At 40.8% G+C, this 22,714-nt stretch overlaps 3 protein-coding genes across 5 annotated transcripts in view; 2 read left to right on the forward strand and 1 right to left on the reverse strand.

Annotated features, from left to right (window-relative positions):
- The first annotated feature begins 5,923 nt into the window (after window positions 1-5,923).
- LOC117535528 lies at window positions 5,924-14,824 on the forward strand. 2 transcript variants are annotated; one of them, XM_034200036.1, is made up of 9 exons: window positions 5,925-6,541; window positions 9,339-9,628; window positions 10,081-10,262; window positions 10,455-10,517; window positions 10,607-10,695; window positions 10,847-10,961; window positions 12,360-12,695; window positions 13,310-13,409; window positions 13,758-14,824. In XM_034200036.1, exons 1-9 carry the CDS (start codon window positions 5,981-5,983, stop codon window positions 13,915-13,917), a joined length of 1,896 nt encoding a protein of 631 aa, XP_034055927.1. In that variant the 5' UTR covers window positions 5,925-5,980; the 3' UTR covers window positions 13,918-14,824. The 2 variants fall into 2 exon arrangements, with proteins under 2 accessions (XP_034055928.1, XP_034055927.1); XM_034200037.1 differs by lacking the exon at window positions 12,360-12,695 and having other exon boundaries at window positions 5,924-6,541.
- A 37-nt stretch (window positions 14,825-14,861) lies between these two features.
- Window positions 14,862-19,668, reverse strand: ccdc97 (coiled-coil domain containing 97). Of its 2 annotated transcripts, none has more exons than XM_034200038.1 (7): window positions 19,203-19,668; window positions 18,853-19,029; window positions 18,134-18,293; window positions 17,472-17,560; window positions 17,192-17,381; window positions 16,455-16,581; window positions 14,862-15,163 (listed from the first exon to the last, which is right to left on the reverse strand). In XM_034200038.1, exons 1-7 carry the CDS (start codon window positions 19,371-19,373, stop codon window positions 15,025-15,027), a joined length of 1,053 nt encoding a protein of 350 aa, XP_034055929.1. In that variant the 5' UTR covers window positions 19,374-19,668; the 3' UTR covers window positions 14,862-15,024. The 2 variants fall into 2 exon arrangements, with proteins under 2 accessions (XP_034055929.1, XP_034055930.1); XM_034200039.1 differs by having other exon boundaries at window positions 16,455-16,578; window positions 19,203-19,667.
- An 811-nt stretch (window positions 19,669-20,479) lies between these two features.
- The window catches only part of LOC117535527 (myocardin-related transcription factor B-like), a 51,066-nt gene continuing 48,831 nt past the window's right edge, over window positions 20,480-22,714 (forward strand). Inside the window, exons 1-2 of the mRNA XM_034200033.1 lie at window positions 20,480-20,603; window positions 22,511-22,674. Coding sequence (XP_034055924.1) covers window positions 22,542-22,674 — 133 coding nt within the window. The 5' untranslated portion in view covers window positions 20,480-20,603; window positions 22,511-22,541. The remainder of the gene's footprint in view (window positions 20,604-22,510; window positions 22,675-22,714) is intronic.

Below are 22,714 nucleotides of genomic sequence, written 5' to 3' on the forward strand. Positions count from 1 at the left end.
TCGTCAGGATAACGTGTATGCAGCTTCCATGTAAAGTTAGCTTGGGTGAAAACAGTTTTTCCGGTGTAGGTACTATATCTGCACGGCCTACCCATGGATGTATAATAAGAACTGGATACAGCGCGGGAGGCGGGGCCTCATTCATTCCTATGAGAGTGGCTCATTAGCTCATGATGATAAAATGGCCCAACTTTTGAGAGTGAAATGTCACAGATTACCCGGCATGCCTGAGAAGTACCCGTATGTGCGATCATAGCGCATGCGCAACTTTAACCAAAATGCTCGTTCATATCAAGCACGTCAATTTGCGTACACGTAACAGCACCGCGCGTTCATGACAGCATGGTAATGGCTTGTTGTTAGCGGCAGTTAGCAGCTAGCTAGTAATGATGCTAATGTGCACATCAATCGTTATGTAGGCTACTTATTACATTACGTTGTGACCATAGACTGTATATATAAATGGACGTAGGGTCCGTGACGTCACCCATATAATTCTGCAGTTGCCGTGAAGCCCTTAGTAGGCGGAGTCGGCCACTAACGGCTCAACAGTGACGTTAGAGTTCAACTCCCGCCTTCTGCAAATAAGGGCAAAGAGGCGGAGCCGAGGCGGGACCTCCTGCCACCGAGCTGAAAGTTCCAGAGCTAGCTGAAGCTACCAAGCTAAGCTAACATGCTCCCCATCTGCACGCTGCCGTCGCATTTTACGTTTCTAAGGTAAACGGACATGAAACTATAAATAATAATCTAAGTTATTGAGTTTTTAGCATAATACTTCAGAATCTTAAAACCCCTTAACATTTGTATGCAATTGTGCTGAATTCAACACTGGAATCAAGCAAATATTAATATGTTTGCATGACATTAGTTATTTATATTTTAATATCACTTAACTATACGTTTAATACATTTAAGTCAAGCTAAGGTACATGTGATGGTAGCTAGTTAGTGCTCTTACCTGTGAGGCCTCCTCCAAACAGCATAATAACCAGACTGTATCATTAAAACTAAGTACCAGTTCTAGATCCTTGACTTTAGACAAACAATTTAAAAGATAAAATGTATTTAAAGACCAATCTTTATTTGAATGTGCTTCTTAACCTGAGATATTAGTTATACAGTAATAGTATTGACAATCTAAAAAAACTGAGCAACTCAACAGTCAACTTTATGTTTCTTATTGTCTAAAGCATTTATTATTTTCATTTTCCCCCTCTCATATTCAGTGTGGACGGATTGAGACAGTCTGGTGTCCAGAGAGCAGGAGAGACTTCAGGGAGAAACCTCCGTGTGATGGACGTCCTGTCTGTTGGTTTGGAGAGGACTGAGGGTCTTCCCTCTGCGAGGAGGACCAGGCCTGATGGAGGAGCCCATGCTGGGCAAAGCTGATACCAACTGCACAGGCCTAGTCTGTCACTTTATTTGACTAAATGTGTTTACTTATACATTTAATAGGTTTACACCTTCTGTCCATATGTGCTTTTGGTTCACATTTCAATAAATTGTATTTGTATTTGCTCTCCTTTTGTCCATTATTCTTACTGAAAATGTTAGATTACAAATTCACATCTGACTGAAGATTGGCCCCATTTATTTGTGACGTTGCAAAACAAGGTACATGTTGTGAAGCTCATAAAGTGAGGCAAATAGAAATAATCAGCTGATGGAGTGTAGATGTGGAAATAGCTGCATTCGATCAGCTGACTGTTTTTACAATAAAAGTAGTTTCTTAGTGAATGTCCTGTACTGGTCTTAAAATCTCATAACATCAGCTTTTAATGTTCCTCTTGGATGTTCTTCTTGACCCTCAGAGAAGGAGAACATGTCGTGTCTTTCAGGCATGTCCTTCCCTAATAAATATGACAGGAAACATAAAACATATTATTGCAGAACAAGTGTGTTATTTATGAAAGCAGTGTGTTTGTGTGTTTAGGGGCTGTAGATATAATTATTTTGTAATTGTAATGTTTTTGTTTTATTTCAACAATGAGCTACAAAGACAATCAGATTATGAATGAACAGTATGAAGTTCATCAACATTGAAATATATGTTATCAAAATAATATTTAACTGTTATCAAAACGTAGTGCAGCTGTAGAAGCTTGCTCTGTTGTCTCACTGAAAGAATCACTTTTACCACGTTTTTTACAGACAATATTGAGAGATAAATAGTAGCAGTTCTCACTATGTGTTAAATATCTTTGCCTTCAATACATTAAATTAGAAAGCTGACAAAGTCATATTGCTAAATATCTAAATGTAACTTTTTGCATGGAAAAAACCCTCAACTTCACTGATGTGTAGGTGATCTAGTATTTAGTATTGTTTAATGGAATGTATATCAGTGTATTCAAGTCAATACTTCATTCATTTAAACCAATATATTTCTTGATTCTTTGTACAGTATGAAAAAAGAGTCTTTGTACCTGTGCTGAAGTTCACTGCTGTGAGGAGTCCAGTTCTGTCTCTCACTCTCTGGTCCAGCCTGTCTGCATCACCTGGACACTTTAAACAAACAGATATATATGTAAAGTACCATGTGTTCAAACAATATAACTGATTCTCTTCTGTTGAACATGTTGGATTGTGTATTGTCCGAGTCAGGGTCCTTTTTATTTTACTGTAACTTTGGAAATTGTGTTACCAATGCTTACTGTTTATTTGATACCCATTTGGTAATGCAATTAATAAAAACTTCAAGGTTTGGGTTCGTTCTTCAGATGACTGTGACGTTAACGTGTAAGCTCAATAATGAACTCCAGCTCAACCAACCATATTGTAATATCTAAGTAATCATCTTGAAATATGACATTAATAATTGTAATATACACACATCTTATTGTGAGGTTGATTTCACATACACTACTTCGACATTAACTTGTCTACATACTTGAGCATAGCCAATTTAAATTAACCTTAGATGCATACAGTTCTACCTACATAATAAAAGATCTCTAAGTTACAAGGATGTAACCTTATTTTATCAACCTCAAACAGAAGCCGTTTGTTCAACAGTATTATCCCACTTAACACTTGTCTATTTCGTTGTAACCTTTATATATACAGTCTATGATTTTAACTTGGAGGCTACGATTACAATCGTTAGCACCGATGTAGCTACCACTAGCCACTAACTAACCCAAGCCAAGCCTTACCATTCATTACGTAGCTGATTAAAATCATTAACACATAAATAAAGCACTCAAATTTCACTTACCGCATTCATGCACCGTCTGTTTTAACCGCAGAGCGAGTCACAATAGTCCGATATATAAGCATGAAGAACAAACAACCACGGCCGGCTACAAGTTGTGTTTCCTGGATGAGCTGAGCAGGCAGAGTCCCTGTAGCTTCACGGAGCAGCTAGCAGAGAGACAAGAAGCTAACAGCGGCAGGCACTTGACAGAGCCGTCACTCAATGTGACCACGCCCTAATCTATGCACAAACTTTAAGACCTAATATAAATAAAAGGGTCGCGTTAGAAAACAATTCACTCACAGATCCATAATCATGAAGGTGGAATCTAACTATATCGCTAATACAATGTATGGAGCCAGGGGTAGAAACATGTTTTTTTCTGCTGTAAAGTTGGGCATTTTAACATGGGGGTCTATGGAAATTGCTCCTTTCTGCAGCCATCGCCTATCGGCCAATATATGAACTGCAGTGTGTGGCACTTCCGTATTGGCTTCCCGGCTCTACCCCACAGTTTGCCGCTTGGTTGTAACAGGATCTAGTGATATCCAAGCAACAGAGCTTCATTTAGCATGAAATAATTATTGCACTGTATATATACACACACAGTGCAATAAGCTTCTTAGTGCAATAAGGAGCTACAGCAGGGGTGGCCAACCCGCGGCTCTCGAGCCGCATGCGGCTCTTTGCCTAGTTTCATGCGGCTCTTCAGTTCATATCGAATTGTATATGTGTGAGTTTGGGGGAGAGACACTGACTCCTGACTAGTGTTGCACGGTGTACCGATACTTGAAAGGTACCGCGATACCCTGCCGTTAAAAACGTTACTATTCCTCCGTTTCATAAGTATCGGTACTTTAAGAATGACGGGGAAAAGTACTCCGGTGAGAAAGCGCTGTTTTAATAAGAGCCGTCTGTGTTCAGCGCTCTGCTTCCACTCCCTGCACTGCAGCCGTGCCTGCAGTCCCGCCCCTCTCAAGCACGCTCAAGTGCCTCCCCTCTCTCGTGCACGCGCTAGCTGGCAGAGCACGTGAGAAAACGAGAAGCATGGCTGCACGTGGGAGTGCAACTGCCGCTGCGCCTCAGTTTGTTGACAAAAAAGACGCCAGAAGTGACATTTGGAAGTATTTGAGCTATATCTCTGACAGTGAGAGCAAGCCTACGGACACCACGAGGCCTGTCTGTGAGAAATGTATTAATTTGATTTAATACGAATTCTTGTCATTTCTTTTATTTATTGTTCTCATTGTTTAAAAGTGTGTGTTATGGTTATGGTTCTGGTGTGAAATAAAGCACAATAATTACATTTAAGACTGTTTCCCTTTTTTTAAGAAAAGTATCGAAAAATAATCGGAATCGCAATTCTTGACTTGGTATCGAAACCAAAATGTTGGTATCGTGACAACACTACTCCTCAGAGTTAAACCTGATATTTAGTAGGTCTGTTAAGTATTGAATGCTGATCATTCTGACGTAATTTGGCCGGTCAAAGTTGTTTGGGCTCGGATAAAATCGCTCCGTTACTTTCGTCCCGTGTTACTTTCGTCCCGTGTTACTTTCGTCCCGGCTCTCCCTACGTGTGTATGTGTGGTGTCAGGTGTCAGTATGAGAGGATGACAGCGCGTCTAATTTTGATGTGGCCCAAGAGCCAATCACAATAATACCTGTGATGCAGTGAACCAATCACCTTTGAGGGGGGGAAAACCTATCGTTGATTAAACATTATCCAGTGTTTCCACTACCATTGTCTTGGAGGGGCGCTGCGCCCCGCCAACGGAGCCCCGCGCACCCCCTGAAATTCAAGGTGTTTAAAAAATATATATAATTATTATTTTTTTAAAATATATATATAGCACCAAATTGCAAATAATCTATAACTACTGTCACTTTTAACATTGAACATGTGCTCTTTTATTAAATAAACTAAACACTTTCATTTTAAGTTGTGAGTTTAGTGTTTTTGACCCTAAGAAACACTGATGCATTAATCAATAACAATAATCCACAGCTCCTCTCTCTGCTCCAGAGGATTTAAAAAAAAAATATCCCAATGCCACAAAAATGCATCAGTGACGTGGTTGAAATCTTGTCTCCAGAAAACAAAAAACTGAAACAAGCGGTATCAGTGACATGGGTTTGATGTGGCTCTTAGTAACAGAACAAATGTGGCTCTTAACCTCTGACTGGTTGGCCACCCCTGAGCTACAGGGACGTTAATCTAACGTCGGTAATATTAACTTTATTTAATACAACATTTACGGTACAAGATTTAATCATACAGCCCATGTAGTATACTATTTTACAAATGATGAATTACAGCAAACATGTGCAATATATCCATTATTACAGCTCCGTGGGCTGGCAGCGATATGGGTCCGTTGTTATTGTGCATCCATGGGTAAAGATAAACGCATGTAGTGCTGAACACGTAACATGAACGTGCAGGGGGGCGCGGTCCCGTGGGTTAGATGCGCGTTCATAATGCAGAGGGAAATAACTCTCAGAATAACGTTATTAGCACATTTTTACAACTTGAGGAACGAATGTTTTTAATAAGGGCTATACAAGTGTTCATACTGGGTAGTTTATTTAGTTAAAAAAACGATTTACAGATCACTCTTTCCCCATGTAAATCAATGGGAAAACGTGTTTCCGGGCCTGGCAACCAAACGGATGTGCAGTACCGCCGTTTGGCCACCACGAATATTTTCATCTGAGTCCGGCGCACTTCCTGGGGGCTTGGCATAAGCAGCATAAGGCATAAACAAACACACAAGGTAGAAGATGGCGGATATTCGTGCAATAAGGGGTGCATTTTTGTGGACTGACGACGAGGTAGAACTTCTGCTTAGGGTCACACTAGAGTACAAAACGACCAAAGTACAGGAGAATGTTGACTGGGAGTCCTGCAAGTGTAAATATATCGATATTTCTCGCGCATTTCACGAGCAGTATCCGAGGACCCGGGCAGACAAGGATTTCCCTCACGACGCGAACGCCATTACAAGGGTCCAACTTACCGCCAAGCTTAAGCAAATTCGCACCAAGTACAGGCAGTTGGTGAACACTGGGAGTCGGAGTCACCAAGGACGTGTTATGCTCTTGTTTTTCGAGCTGTGTGAAGAGGTCTGGGGTGGCTCGCCTTTTACGTGCCCCATTGGCTCCCCTGCTACGCGCACCATTAGCTCCCTAAGCTCCGGCATCGAGACGGGGGACCTGGAAGAGTCGTCTTCCGGACAAAGTTTATCCCCGAGTTTGGAGCGTTCCAAAGATTTGCCACAGCCGAGCCAATCCAGCGAAAGTCTGCCAGCTGCGGTTGTAAAGCATCACAGGGATCTGCTCCAGGTATGTTCATGATTTCAAGCTTAACGGACTTGCTATATACTATGATACAGTACCTTCCACAGAAAAACTGAATATTTTTAAGCTTTGTAAAAGTAGAAGGTGTTGTATTTGTAAAAGTTGAATGTGCTATTTCACAACATGCCTTTGGTCTTATGTTATCTGGTGTCTACGGTGGCCCTGAAGTGCAAGACACCACAGCATTTCAGAAAACACCACATCATGTGAAACCCAGATTTGGCACAAAAAAGGGGGAATACACGTTTCAATGTTTATTTATATAGCCCAATATCACAAATGTTACATTTGTCTCAGTGGACTTTACAGTTTGTACAAAATATCAGTATGACAATACGACACCCTCTGTCCTTAGACCCTCTGTCCTTAGACCCTCTGTCCTTAGACCCTCTGTCCTTAGACCCTCACATCGTACAAGGAAAAACTTCCGAAGAAAACCCACAGTTTAAAGGGAAAAAATGGGAGAAACCTCAGGGAGAGCAACAGAGGAGGGATCCCTCTCCCAGGACGGACAGACGTGCAATAGATGCCGTGTGTAAATTGAAAAGATAATACATTTGCAACATAGGTAGTCCAAATGTTTGGAAATGCATGTGTGTATAATAGGAAGATGAATCCACGAGGATATCCATCCAGGACCTATGATCCAGGACCACAGCCACGACTCAAGATCCAGGGCTCGCGATGCAGGACAGAGGAGCGCAGGATCATCATGACTCCGGATCCCGGCGTATATAGACACCAAAAAGAAAGACATTTGGGGAAGCTGGGTTAATCGGAACATGAGAGTACACAGGTATAGACAGAGAGAAGGAAGAAGGAAGATGTCCCCCGACAAACTAAGCCTATATCAGCAAAACTAGGGGCTGAATCTAATCAGCCCTAACTATAAGCTTTATCAAAAAGGAAGGTCTTAAGCGCACTCTTAAAAACGGATAGGGTGTCTGCCGCCCGAACACAAACTGGAAGCTGATTCCACAAATAAGATAAGAAAAAACGTTGCGAAAACGTTTCGCAATTATGCCACATCAAGGTGGAACGCTCTTCCCACAACTGTAAAGGAAAGTAAAACTATACTTACCTTCAAAACCTCTCTTAAAGAGCACCTTCGGGGGAGAGCATTGCAAAACTGGCCCCGGTAATAGTACAAATCTCAACCTGTCGTTCAATGGACAGCTTCCCCCCCCATCTATGTATATACTCGCATTTTAGACTCTGTTACTAACTGTATATCTGTAGACTTGGTATGTCTTAAATGTCCGGTTAGGATGTATTAGAACGAAATCTAAAATGAAAATTGTAAACAAGCAATCTGTATATAAAAAAACCACCTGTATGTAAATTGTAAATAAGCCACCTGTATGTCAAATATGTCTTAAATGACATGATGAATTGGAAATGGGGGACCCTGATGTAAACAAGACGAAAGTCTTTCTCTGGTCTGCATCCCCTTAACAATTGTATGTTTTGAGCTGTACTGTACTGTACCCAATATACAAGCTGTTAATACACTTTTCAATCAATCAATCAAACAGCATTTCACATTGGACGGAAAGGGTATTCCTTTAGGGAGAACACTTCTTGTTTGTGATTGGACAGAGTCAGCCATAGAAGCACTGCTGTGATTGGTTGTTTTTGCTGCCAGTCAAGAAATGACGCTTCGTGATTGGCCCAACACATCAGCCGTTAGCTGTTAGCACACACTCAGAGCTCACAGCTCCTCATATCTGTTCAGAAACTGGACAAAAGTTAAACATATGCAAAACACAGACTGTCGTCATGGCGAATACAGTCGCTGCTTTATTTATGTCTGTATGACGTTGTTGTGAGTGTGCTGTGAGCAGCTACAGGTTAGTTTAGCCTGATCGATCCGATTCCGATAGGATTTACATGGAGATACGGCCCGCCCCCTCTCCAGCGTCTTGTTTGAATGACAGGAGTAAACACAGAATTAATGCTTTATTAAGTCATGGTTTTTAAGGGGCTTATCTCCATGTGAATACTATGGTAGACTACTCAATATTCGCATCGCTCTAATCGCCCGAGTTTCACGCGGCTGTCAGCTGTGTTTGCTCCTGTCATTCAAACAAGAGGCGCTGAGAGGGGGCGGGGCGTATCTCCATGTAAATCCTATGGGAGATACCAACTACAACAAAATGAACATATTTGACCGTGATTTAATTGTAATACACGTTTCAAAGTGATGCCGAAGTAACTACATACTGATAACGGTTAGTAAAAACCATGAATTAACGCTTTGACAAGTCTGCAGATAAGACGGCAGGCGAAAAGCTTTTAAAATGCGTGTTTTCTGAATGGAATCGGACCCATCAGGCTAAACTAACCTGTAGCTGCTCCGTCCACACTCACAACAACGTCATACAGACATAAATAAACCAGTGACTGTATTCGCCATGACACAGACAGTCTGTGGTTTGTACATGTTTAACTTGTGTCCAGTTTCTGAACAGATATGAGGAGCTGTGAGCTCTGAGTGTGTGCTAACGGCTGATGTGTTGGGACATATTTCGCTGTCGGGTGTTGACCAATCACGAAGCGTCATTTCTTGACTGGCAGCAAAAACAACCAATCACAGCAGTGATGGCTGGCTCTGTCCAATCACAAACAAGAAGTGTTCCCCCTAAGGAATACCCTTTCCGTCCAATGTGAAATGCTGTGGTGTTTTGTGAAATGCTGTGGTGTCTTGCACTTCAGGTCCACCGTAGATGGCTATGGTCCTATTGTGTAATAATACAAAAAAAAATGCTCTGGTTTATTCAAGCCAAAGCTGAACAGCCACAGAAGTGACCGGCTGAAGAGAACACTTCCAGCTGACCATGCAGTGCAGGAAGACATCCAAATAAAAAGGAGGATGTTGGGGACAATGGAGCAAACATCCAGCCGCAACGCAGACAACATGCAGCAGATAAATGCCAACTTTGCCAGCATTACAAGCACTATTCAGGAAAGCTTTTCCATGATGAGGGAATTAATGCATAGTAGCGGCGGTGGATATGGACAACCCCAGGAGCGCTCACCACCATTCATGCAGTCATTACTCAATAACAAGACGTGAGTACTTCTCCCACCTCGGGTTAAAAATGACTGTAGAACATTATTATTTGAACACCCTATTTTCAGATGAAAAATGTTATATCCTTGTTAAACACCTGAACTTTTGAAACAATATTAATCTGGCTGCAATTTAGAAATGATGTATTTAATATATCATATTCAATCACTTGCATATAGACTCTTATTGCACTATTCCACTTTTTTACTATTTTTCTTTTTGTATTTACTTGCACCATTTTTTCTGTTTTATTGTGTTGCCCTGTTGGAGGAGCCTGTGACCTAAGATGTTCATCGTCATAACTACGCTGTGGCTATGCACGCATGACCAATACAAGCCTTGAACCCTTTCTTTCCTTAAATAACCTTTATCCAATTGAAAACACTTTCAACACAATACACAACATTGTGAATGCCGTCTAAGATGTTATCTGTCGTTTGCTTCAAAACAGAATAATGGAGCCGCAAGAAGTGGAACATGTGAACCGAAGAAGTAGCTCCAGGATTCTGAACCAAAAGCGGTTAAAATATGAAGTAGATGATGGGGACAAGGACACAGATGAAGAGGAGGAGGAAGATCAGGAAGACGATGAGCAGCCAAACACATCCGAACACACCAAGAGAACACAACCAAGTATAAATAATACATTTAAACCATTTATCTTGTATTTTGGACAAAACCAGCTGTTTTGCAATGTGCGAGACATTCTCTAAGAACATTGTCTATGACATTAAAATACACTCAATATTTTTGCAGCTAATAAATATTCTGAAAGTTGTTAGTCATTGTTTGTTTGACAATGATGTCCATTTGTGCACAATTCAGGACTCGTGACTGTAACCTGTGGGAACAAAACGGGAATCCTCTTCGTAGAGAAGCTGGAGAGGGGTAAGCACACACTTGTTTTTCTATTTCCTTATTCGTGATTCCTAAAGCCTTTTTTGTTTTTTAACATGTGTTGCTTTATGTGTGTTTAGGTGAGAAGTGTATCAAGAGTGAGGGCCGCTGGTTTGATCCCACAGGATATGAGATCTTTGGGGGGAAACCTCTGCAGTTTTGGATTGATGTAAGATACTATGATCACTGAGAGGTTACTTTCCCAACAATACATCTAAAAGGAGAGCGACTGGAACGGCAACTCAAATCAGAATACAATGTGATATAAATGAATGCAACATGACCGTGATGATAATGCTGCATTTCCTTTATTCTCCCAGAAATGTAAGATCCCGCCCCCAGATCTCACACCAGAGAGCATGTCTAAAGTGTTGGCAATGAAGACAGAGGAGGAAGAAAGAACGGTTCCTGATGTTGCTGATAACAACAGTAAAGGTGACCGAAACATGTTTCACAGATTTATAAGAAATGAAGGAACTTAGAAAGATTACCGTTAGGCCGGTCACGATAATACATTTGGTTGGACGATACATTTTCCCGGAAATTATTGCGATAAACGATAATATTGTCGGCACCGTTGTAAGACCATTTTAGACCACTGACATAATGATAATTTATAATAATAATTCAAGTACATCCTATCAAACAGAACTTTGTATTGAACATTCAACATTGCAAATGAAATGTGAAATAATATTCAAATATATAAATGATATATAATAAATAAAATAAATACATTTAATAACAAATTAATTAAAATTAAACACAATCAATTAAATAGACTCAGAAAACAGAGCTCGCTCTCTCTGTAGGGAAGGTGGGGGCTCTCCACCTCGAGCTGCCGTGTTTGCTCCCAGCTGGGAACATGGAATGGGTAGGTTGTGTTTCAGGTGCACTTTAAGGTTGGTCGTATTGCTAGCTTTTGTTGCTACCTTTTTTAAACAAATGCGACACACCGTCCGGCTCATTCAAGTCCGTAGGTTCGCCTCGTTGATTTGGCTTGAATCCAAAATATTCCCACACCGGAGATGTGGAATTAGGTTTTGCAACCACTTCCATTTCACTTCAAATTCCCCTCGAGTAAGTCACACGTTGTCTCCTGCTCGTCTCTATATTATTCATTTGGCTGCTGCACTACTTTACGCGGAGTGTCCTGACCTGGCTGTGTGTCCTGACCTGGCTGTGTGTCCTGACCTGGCTGTGTGTGCTGACCTGGCTGTGTGTGCTGACCTGGCTGTGTGTCCTGACCTGGCTGTGTGTCCTGACCTGGCTGTGTGTCCTGACCTGGCTGTGTGTCCTGACCTGGCTGTGTGTCCTGACCTGGCTGTGTGTCCTGACCTGGCTGTGTGTCCTGACCTGGCTGTGTGTGAGCCCCGACCCCTCACAGCGCGCCGGGCTGGCAGCCACAGCGCTCCTGGCTACAATTCTGGTCACATCCTTATGTAAACAAACACGCATGTGAACGGCAATTTATCGAGCTCAGAAAAGTTATCGAGTCCATTTTTATTTATCGTACGATAAGTCAATTTATTGATTATCGCGACAGGTCTAATTACCGTGAAATGTTCTTTTTTTCTGTTCTCAAGTCACAAACACGGGAGAGAAAACTATTTGGATCAGACTTGTGAAATGAATCACGATAGTATTTTTTCTCATTTGCCTCTCAGGGCTGCCGTAGATTTGCTGAAAGCCATTTTAATCTATAGATGTGTGTCAGTATGGACTATGTTTTATTATGGGCGACATCCAAAGTCAAGAAAGATAATTCCACAGCTTTATCTAACTTTAATGTTCAAGTGTCTAATCTTTAACCTTCATTTAATTTGTGAGCAGACAGTTGGTGTAAGCCATTGCACGAGGGTGCACAAAATGAAGAGAGGGGAGCTCACAGAGTCTCGCCAATAGATGATCCCATTGATATCTCAACAACCGTCCAACCGTCAGAGGAGCAGTTTACACAAAGTAATGAAATAAAAGAAGATGGACAGAGAGAACTTCAAACCGAAACATCGCTATCTGCTCCAGCTACCTCAACACCAGCAATCAAACCTGAAATCCTGGAGAAAGCTGAAGACACTGAAACAGCCAGCGTTCAGACTCCGCTGTTAGTCACACACATAACTGGAAACACCAGAGACGCTGCCTCAAACACAGCATACATTCAGGAAGGTAAGGAAGAGATTATTCGTTTTTTTATTTATTGAAATCTCCAATATCAACGTAAGAGCTTGTGCCTCTTCGGGGGGGGCTAACAGTTAACCATAAACGCTATCGTTTACTTTCTCCGTCTTTTATATGTAGATATGACTTTTCCTCCATTAATCACCGTCACGTTGTTTCCATAGCAACAACAACTTCCTATCAACTGCGCTAACTCTCCTTCAAAATAAAAGCATGTCCATTACATTAGAAAGCCAAGCCAAATTACACTTAAGACATATACAACTGCAACGAAAGTATCAAACACAATGCGATATCCTTTTCAATTTCAAAGAACACAAATTGGGTTACATTAACAAATAACTATAAAACAACAATACTGTAGAATAACAAAAAGAATGCCGTGAATAAACCGAAATACACGTGTCGAAGCGGTTCGCTGCTGATTACTACGCACCCCCCCCCACACGCGGAACGAATATTCGCTGCTGATTACTACCGAATATCCGGAGCCCGAAAAATGGTATTCGGGACAGCCCTACTAGACACAGCGTGCAAGTTATTTATAAACCATTAGATGTTTGTGCAAGACCACGTGGAATAATATTCTACTTCCTGTGCAGGTCCTCAGAGCGAGCTGGATGACGGTTGTCATGACGAAACAGAGGTAACGACATCTGGTCATGATGCTGCACAATTACAAGGGATGGAGACAGAAACAAGGTAAGGTGCAACACGCAAATAAACAAAGAAGCTTCATTTGCATGGGATAGTGGTGGTCCAATGGATAGTGAGGTGGGCTGAAGATCGGAAGGTTGTGAGTTCAAATCCCGCCAGGAACACCACCACTAGTGTGCCCTTGAGTAAGGCACTTAGCCCTTAGTTACTCCAGGGAGAATGTCCCTGTGATTGGTCATTGTAAGTCGCTTTGGATAAAAGCGTCAGCTAAATGAAATGTAAATGAAATGTAATGCATTTAAGCAAGACATACGATTTATTTTTTCATTTGTACATTGTACATTGTTTTCAGTTATTTATTTCTATGCTTGTTTATTTATGTTTCTTCCACAGGGTTCCCCAAGCCTCAAAGAGCACTCCAGTCTCCACTTCCTGTAATCTGGATACAATGGACCTTGAGCAGCTGAAGAGAGAGAAAATCAAAATGAAACTAAAGATCATGAAGTTGCAAGAGGAGTACTACACTCTGAAAATAAGGGAGATTAAAAAGTGAAATAGTTTTACTGTGGCATAAATGTTATCGACGACAGGTTGGACAAAAGGACAATGCAACCTGTATCACCAAAAAGGACAAACGTTGTTGGACACTGATAGCAAAAGACAACAAGTGTTGTTCCTAAGTAATCCTTCATGAGACCATTTGCTGCATTTAATGACAAAAGGCTTTTTTTATCATTTTTTTTTAAAGTGAAAGAAATATTTCTTCTTGAATTCTCAAAGCGTGACATCATTTTTGTTGGTGAGAGAAAATGATTGTACTGTACCAGACAAAGACTTTATCTAAAATGTGCATCAGAGGTTGACGAGGTAGCCAGCCGGGTTTGTTTCCTGTGGCATCAAACATCTTCCTTCAGGTTATATAAAGCTAATCACTTTCTTTAAACCTCAAACCATTTACCTTTCCTTAACTTTGACTCTTAATCCTAAGGTTAAAACATGTGTTTACTGCGACTGTAGTAGAGCATCGCAGTTTGACCACAGAAACATGAAGACAATAAAAACATGTGCCAGAAGTTAAGGTTAACATAAAAACAAGAGTCAACAAAGAGTCCCAAAAGGACAAAGAACCGTACTCAAGGAGACACAAAGGCCAATTTAAATAAATGTGTCTTCAGTTGTTTCGTAAAAGCTGCTACAGCGACCGCAGACTGAATGTTTTTAGTAAGAGAGTTCCATAGTGTTGAATCCACTACTATTCTATGTGTACACCTTTCTGTATGCATTAATAGAGGAACCATCCAGATGTAGCAATATCGAAATATTTTGGGATAACTTGTAATCGTACTTTTCTGATTGTACATATATTAGTAAAAACCTCTTAGTAAAACTTGCTTTGAGCTTTGAGAGGAAATGTACAGCACATATTGACATTTAATAAAAACTCTGTGTGTAACTGTTAATGTGTGTGATACTATCCGTGAATAGAAAACTGCGATCTGGTGACTAAAAGGGACAGTCTTTATTTCAGGGTATCATATTTACTCTCAAACAATATTTATTACCAGCCATGTTTGCATTCATGTGTAAGATTAACAAATAGAAGGCATAGCATTATTTTGTACATGTTGTATTTACAGATCGATCAAAGCAGTGAGTGTTACTATTCTGTCATGTTCTCATCCTCCTCGTCATTTTCCATCTCCTCTTCTTCATCATCATCTTCATCATCAAAGTATTTATCCTCCTCGTCTCTGCTGACGATGTCCAAGTTGTCGTAGTCCGGGTTCTCGTCCACTTCGCTGAAATGGAAACACAAACGCTTAAACTACACGCTTTCAAAGTAACAAGAGTTTGGTAACTTTTTCTGGACATTATCGTACATGTACTTTGTTGTTTGCTAATATACATTTCCTGTATTAGTTTGAATATTTAACAATCAACCGCAGAATATTTACAAAGTCCTTAAGGCATGATGCATCTGTGTGAAATGTCAGCGCCACCAATAACATGTATTTAAATACTCGAGACCAGCAGTGTAGAGGAAGGCCCAATCCCAAACCACGCCCTACCCCTCCGTTCGCGCAGAGGGTCCGCCTCTTTAAGGGCTGTTCCAAACCAACGAGTGTGGAGGGGGAGTGGGCTGTCAAGCCCTCAAACAGCGAGTCTGCATCGGTGCTGACTGGAGACCGGTCTCAACCATGGATGTATAATAAGAACGTCTCAACGCTGTGTGTGTCCGTCAGGAAACACGCTGTTTACAAGTAGTTCCAGAAAACATCCACTGATAAACTGCGATGTTAACAACCTCATGATAACCTCATATGTTTTTAACTTCGGATCAAACCTGTGTTTAGTCTAGAAAAAGGTAAATGTGTGCATTTTATTATAAAGTTGTGTATATTTTATAAGCTTATAAAATGAGGTTTAAAACTAAAAGAGCTTTACAAAAAAGTAACACAATTACAGATGTTTGGAATTTTATTTTAGTTATTAATTTAAATGTTTTGTCAAAGAGATGCTGATTTGAAACCGTTGTTACGTACAGTTACGGCATTTCCTGTTTCTGCCGGAGAGGGGAGGCCGTCCCAAAGCCTCGTTGAGCTGCGAGTGTCACTCCACAGAGTTCACTGTGTCACGTAGGGGTAGGGCGTGGTTTGGGATTGGGCCTTAGTCTTACAAATAATCAACAATCTAAATAACCCTTCAGTGCATATAATTAATATTAATAGAAAAACAGACAAAACAATGTTTACATTTATTATTAATAATTGGAAATTGTGTGGTTTGTATGTATGCCTGTCCAAATCCACTCCGTATCACCTAGTAACGCAATTTCTAAACCCTTAACCACTTTCTAGTTTGTTTCCACTTTAGAGTCAACACTGATCAGACCTCTCTTAAATCTATTTGAGGTCATCTTTTCATAGTGTCAGATAACCTTCAGTATTCATTTACTAACATCTAACAAATGTATTATAAAATATAGAATAAACCCTATTTTTCTTTCCTTACTATGACGCCCAATTCCCTGTTGTGTAACACAGATGGCGCCCTAACATAGCATAGATGTGAGCTGTCGTTATGGCTGACCTGTAGTTGATATCCTTGTCTTTGCCATCCAGGAAGCGCTGGTGCATCTGACCGATGAACTCCTCTCTGAGCAGAGCCTTCTCCTCTGCCGTGGGCTCCCAGTCCTTCTGCTGGGCGGTGATCACTTCCGTAGGAACGGGAAGAGAGACAGACTTAGTGAGTCAAAGTAGGATCGGGAGAAGAAGACAACAGAAACAGGGTTCTTTTCACTTCAATCCACAGAAACCACATTCACCCCACTTTAAATGTTCTTTTAGTCTTTTTTATTTACCTACCTTTATATTGTTTTATTAATTGTATAGGTCTTAATCTTTTTATTTGTATTTCTGTAGTGCATATATGTTCACTTTGTTTTATGGGGTTTTATATTTTATATTGTTGAATCGATTCAGTTGTCTGGCGTGTGGCGCAGTGGACTAGAGCGTTGGTGTTGGGATCAGGGGGTCACAGGTTCAAACCCCACTGCAGTCAGCATGTCGTTGTGTCCCTGAGACACTTCACCCCAAATTGCTCCTGTGGGGATTGCCCACAGTATTGAGTATGTAAGTCGCTTTGGATAAAGCGACTAAACCTGATAAAATGTTATATGTTGCTGCATGTACCTTTCAAAGTTCTGAACAAATCATCTGAGGGGGTTTGTTTTTAACTTGTGATGTGTCATTTTGAGCTGCATGTGTTGTATGAAAAGTGCTATATAAATAAAGCTTTATTATTATTATAACACCAGCCTCTCTCACCATCTTCCTCCTCCTCATCCTCCTCCCTCGCTCCGTCCTCTCTCTCCTGCTCCCTCTGCAGGCGGTCCTGGATCAGACGCTCCTGGTAGGAGTTGAGGAGGAGTTGTGTGAGCCCCCCTTTGTTTCCTGCTGGAGCCCCCGGGCCCCCCTGTGCATCGTCCAGCATGGACTCCTGGGAGCGCGCCAGCACCTGGAACACAAGTCGTTTGGAAATGATGTAAAAAAAAAAAGGTAATTATGAAATAGAACTTTCCAGCACCGTCCTGCATCATGCTCTCACCTCCTCATCAGTCAGGTACTGGCCGATGTATTGTTCATACAGCAGCGGCTCCCTTATCCGCATCTGTTCGTCACTAAAATACTCTCCGCCTGGAAGAGGGAGGACAGAAAAGGACAGCATCTTAATTTAACGCACAGGTAATGGTAGATACAAGACTGATAGAAATGTTCGGGGTGGCAGCAGATATCTCAGCAGAAGATGTCTTTAAACCTCACTAAGTAGAACCGATAGTATATTTTTTAAAGTCTCAACTGGGGATTTCGTTGTCTGTCAAAGTACTTCATATATGCTGTATATACAAAAATATGTTTATCTATTTTTTCCCTGGAATATTGCAGTTTAATTGGATACTATTAAAACATTGACAATTAAATACATTTAATTTGTTTTACCAAAAACTACAACAAGTGACAGAATCTTCTCACACTCAACAATCTTTGAAAAAGCCATTGACAAATTAAAAATCCAGAAAGTTATAGAATAAAAAACAAAACATGGATTGCAGCATAACCCACTTTATACATGTTTCCCAGAAGAAAACAGGTGAAGCATATGTCAATCAATAAGTCCATTTTCTAGCCTGTCTTATTGATTCTTGTACTTGCGAGGTCTGAACTTGAATGAATGAACAAATCGTCTCTTTTGACTAAAGAAGGCCCTACCCTCCTGCAGGGCCCTGAGAGCCGCGTAGCGCTGGTTTCGAACCCTCGTCCTGTTGGTGAACGCTGCAGCTCGTCTCTCTATCACTTTGCCGTAGTGAAGAACCCGTGGATCTGAGCTGACGTGGGCAAACACTGACAGGTCCTGGGGCTTGAGGCACACCTAGAAATGGGTGAAGAGTAGATAGATGTTTAACCTTAAAGCTAATAGCTCCTTTCAGCTGCTGCCAAGTAAATATACACCAGTGGCGAACCGTGTCTATCACAACGGGACCTTCTGTAGACACACACACACCCCCCGCCGCCGCCTGTAATATTACAGGTCAACAACACGGATACAATTCTCTTTTATTGACATTTTATTTATAAAATTAAATCGATTTTTGTTTGTTTTATCTGAGTGTGTCAGGGTGTTCTCTGAATACCTTGAAGGCCCTGACGGTTCACCACTGATATACACACCAATGCGTTTGTATATAGAAACATAATGGAGCAGTGTTCAGTGTTTGTTTACTTTTCGTTGTGTGCTTTTCATATTCTGTTCTTGTACATATCAAATTCTATTTACATGTATATAGAGTTTTTGCACTACTTTTTATTTTGTATTTTTATTATATATGTTGCATTGTTGGAGGAGCTCAGGTCAGAAGAATTCCATTGCCATTTCTACACTGTAGCTAGTTTGTGCATATAACAATACAACCTTTACTTTGAACACTTACATGGTACCTCTCCAGGAACACCAGCGGTCTGCTCCTGTACTGCTGCAGGAGCTCCTCTCTGCGCTGATCCAGGGTCAGCTCAGCGTCTCCTTTCTGCTGGCTCTTCACTGAGCTGCCACTCCTGGCTATGGCCTCCACCATGTCATTCACACAGGTGGACTCTGCCTGGCTCACGGGCTGTGTGACAAGCAGACAAATAAATAAGATGATAAGTAGTGAGTATACAAAACAGGTCATGCTGCTGATGTTGGGGGTGCTTGGGACCTAAGACTGCCATTGCCATATCTACACAGTAGCCACTTTGCACATGACAATAAAGCTTTTGAATATTTGAACCTTGGATATCTCACCTCTGTGTCTTGTTGTTGTTGTTGTTGTTGTGGCTGACGTGTGTCTGCGGGGCGGTGAAAGCCACATATCTGGGAAAATGTGACCCCATTTTCTTCTGGTAATTCAGGCTCGTCTTTGCTCTCACACAAATTAGGTTGTGTTTGAACTGGAGGGTCTATTTCACCCCACATGGTTAACGGTTAGCTTAGCTTTCTAACGTGTTTACAGAGGAAGCTAAGTGAATTAGCATTAAACAAGCTAACGTTTATGTCCGTTGTTGGCCGTTATACTGTACTGAAAAGGTTGTCGTGGAAACCGAAGGTGCTGGTAAATTGTCTCAATTTGGTGTGAACATTCACTCGTGAAAAAAAACTATTAATTACAGATGAATTCCACACATTTGTTTCAGTTGTTTAGCATTAGCAATGTTTTGCCGCCATGTTGGTCCGTCAAAATTATTGGTCCCCCAGACGGAAAGAATGGTTCCGCCCGGACGAGACTGCTGTTGAATTTGTCGCCATCCGGTGGTAGCTTTGTCACAGAAGAAAGTGGACCTAATACTACTGCTTAAAAATATATATTTGTATGGCCTCAAACTGTGGAGAAGCCTCCCCTTGGATCAGCAAACTCCCGTAGAAATGTAAAAGAGTACAATTAAGAGCTATCTTTTAATCAGTTCATGTTTGATTGTTTTGCGATGTAACTCTTTTTGTTTTGTTTGTATAATTTATTTTAGATTTTGTTTCTTATTAAGTTATTTTTAACTCGTTGTTATTGTTTTTAATTATCTTATCTTGCTCTGTAAAGCACTTTGGGCTGAATCTTGCACGTCAAATAGTGTACGTTTAAACTACTGCTACATTTAATCTCATTTTCAATTTCCACTTTCTCCCTGCTGTATTAGTGCTGATTAATATTAAGGAACCACACAATGCTTTAATGTTTGCAATAACAAACTAAATAGAGGTGCATCCTCTGTTTGCAGGATAGGCGAGTCACATAAATGTTTTACTACGGAGCCAAGAAGCGCTCAGAATCAAAGAGCCACTCCCACAGAAATACATGGACTTACATTTTATATTTGCGTATCCAATCCACTTTTTATTGTTAGATAGTGTGTTGCGGACCAACAATGACAAATAGCACGAACTGTTAATGTCTCAAATGTCACACCGTCACATCGATGCTTTCAAAAACAATTGTAAGAATTGCTCTAAAACGTGTCTGTCCTCATTCGGTAGGCTAAACAATGCGAGTTGTATTTTGAAAGTTTTAACAGGAAATAGTTTGTTCTCATCCTAGTTGACTTCGCACAAACTTCTCGCGTCAGCTTCCAGAAACTCTGCCAGTGTTTCGGTTGTATTTGTTCGAGATTAGCAATAACATGGACGCCATACGGGAACGGTAAAGATAATATCAAGGTACGTAATTAAAACGGATTAATGCATGCTGCGTAACTCTTTGAGAAACTGCTTTAAAGTAGACTGTCAAACCTATTTTAGTATTACATTACATTTAATTTAGCTGACGCGTTATCCCTACATTAAGTGCAATAAACCATGAAGATACAATCTCAGAGCAGCAAGAATCCTGCTGTTAGATTCACTTTGAATGAACCAAACCATCGTAAGTGGTGTTGCAATAGTTTCAAATAAGCTAAAACCCTTTAAGTCTACTACGTTTTAATATATTTTACAAAATCAGGAGGATACATACTTTACTGACTCATTCATATTTAACGTGAAAACTATCATAACATCAATACAAGTTTGTTGGTGAAAAGTCGACTATATTTACTCCAGTACTGTACTTAAATTGAGGTACTTCTACACCAATTGAGTATTTTCACAGTATAATACTTATATATTATAGTATTTTTTCCAACTTTTCTCCACTTCTGAGTAATTTGCAGGACATTTGGGAGCATGGACATAACTTTGTTTTGAAAAGTGGCAAGGACCCTTTATTCACCCATAAAACAAAATGTAACACAAGTAAAGTAAGCCTTCTATTTGTCAGCAACACCTGTAAAGCCAGGATTTACAATGTGGGGCTACAACCTAATTATAACCTTAAAGACAATATCAACACCTGCAGCCTGGATATTCAACAGGATTTACACGGACCGACTACAGGACAATATCACTCAACACATGTATCATCTGTCATACAGGATTTACACAACATGATTACAACAATATCAACACAGCAGGCCTTTTCAATGACAAAAGCAAACACTTCTGTCCCACAACGGATCTATGATTCAGATTCTTACTTGACCATCATCCCGCCCTGCTGTTGCAAAGCGGGAGCCATGTTTGCTTTTCTATTTTCTATTAAAAGTTGACAATCATTAAATGTGTCACATGTCTAAATTAGGCTCACAGAAATACACACCCAGCAAGTGCAAATAGACACATTTCTCTTGAGATCTGCTTTTGAGCGAAGAGTTCTTTATTTATTACATTTCTTTGTGCATGGAATCATTTAAACATTTAAAAAAATCATACTTTTAAAAGGTGGTGGGGGAGACAACATTGGCCATTTCAAAAAGTGTTGGTGTCATGTCCAGCATCCCTAGCGTAAATGACACAGATTTTTGCAAAGTTTTTCTCTCTGCTTTGCGATTTAAAAAGCTGCGGAAAGCAGAGTCATGTTTTCCCCTTAGACTGGACTTAATGACAGCTGCACTCAAAACATTGTTTACATTCCAACACAAACACGCAGGGATATTCTGGGGCTAAATTAAGCCGCTGTTGCCCCCTTTGTCTTCCTATGCAGTCTTTCATACAATAGATATGTCTCATGGCACAATGAGTGAGGTCATCTTGTCAGCTCTGATATCAGACGTTACATTACTATGAGTAGCCTAAGACTTGAACTGAGTCACAGATAAGCTTTTGGTGGGACCATAACAACAACTGCAGTGTTTTAACAATACTGTCTCTTAAAGTGTTTTTTCGTTAGGACCATAAAGAACATTTTAAGTAACGCTATGTTGTAGAAGGACAATAATACCCCCGCAAAATTATCGAAGACATGCTCTCTCATTTCTAGTCTTAAAGAGGCCCTATTATGCTTTTGGGGGGGTTTCGCTATCCTGTAGTGTGTTATGTAGGTTTTTGTGCATGTTATTGGTCTGCAAAGGCTACAACCCCTCCAGAGGGAGAACATTTGGAGGGGTAAAGTGGACAGGGATGAAAAATGCTTTATGTTATGAGGTTACACTAGTACAGTATTAGTGTTTGTTGTGCATGGAAACTCATGGCCCTTAAACTCAGCTTTGCAACATCCCAAGTGTGCGTCAATGTTTTTCTTCACTTCCTAGGTCCAAGCTTCGATCTGAATCCCTGGTAATAATGGAGACCGAGTTTGGAGCGAATTCAGGTGCCTTCATCCCGAGCCCCCATAGTGACGCCGTGGCCAATGAGCTGCAAGAGATGTCCCTGCAGCCCGCCCCCAACCTGCTGCCAGTCAGAGAGAGGAAAGACGGTGAGCTGCAATTTTTTAACACTCAATATCAACCCGCTTC

Source organism: Gymnodraco acuticeps, unplaced genomic scaffold (genome assembly GCF_902827175.1).
Source record: "Gymnodraco acuticeps unplaced genomic scaffold, fGymAcu1.1, whole genome shotgun sequence".
NCBI lineage: Eukaryota > Metazoa > Chordata > Actinopteri > Perciformes > Bathydraconidae > Gymnodraco > Gymnodraco acuticeps.

What these genes read in the sequence shown, in the direction of transcription:
- LOC117535528 (XM_034200036.1), top strand. Translation starts at nt 5,981, where the DNA reads ATGGCGGATATTCGTGCAATAAGGGGTGCATTTTTGTGGACTGACGAC. An exon ending in CACCAAGAGAACACAACCAA is followed by an intron (nt 10,263 to 10,454) that starts GTATAAATAATA and finishes TGCACAATTCAG; the next exon opens with GACTCGTGACTGTAACCTGT. An exon ending in CTCTGCAGTTTTGGATTGAT is followed by an intron (nt 10,696 to 10,846) that starts GTAAGATACTAT and finishes TTATTCTCCCAG; the next exon opens with AAATGTAAGATCCCGCCCCC.
- ccdc97 (XM_034200038.1), bottom strand. Translation starts at nt 19,373, where the DNA reads ATGTGGGGTGAAATAGACCCTCCAGTTCAAACACAACCTAATTTGTGT. An exon ending in TGTTCCTGGAGAGGTACCAT is followed by an intron (nt 18,294 to 18,852) that starts GTAAGTGTTCAA and finishes ACCCATTTCTAG; the next exon opens with GTGTGCCTCAAGCCCCAGGA. An exon ending in TCTCAGGGCCCTGCAGGAGG is followed by an intron (nt 17,561 to 18,133) that starts GTAGGGCCTTCT and finishes TCCCTCTTCCAG; the next exon opens with GCGGAGAGTATTTTAGTGAC.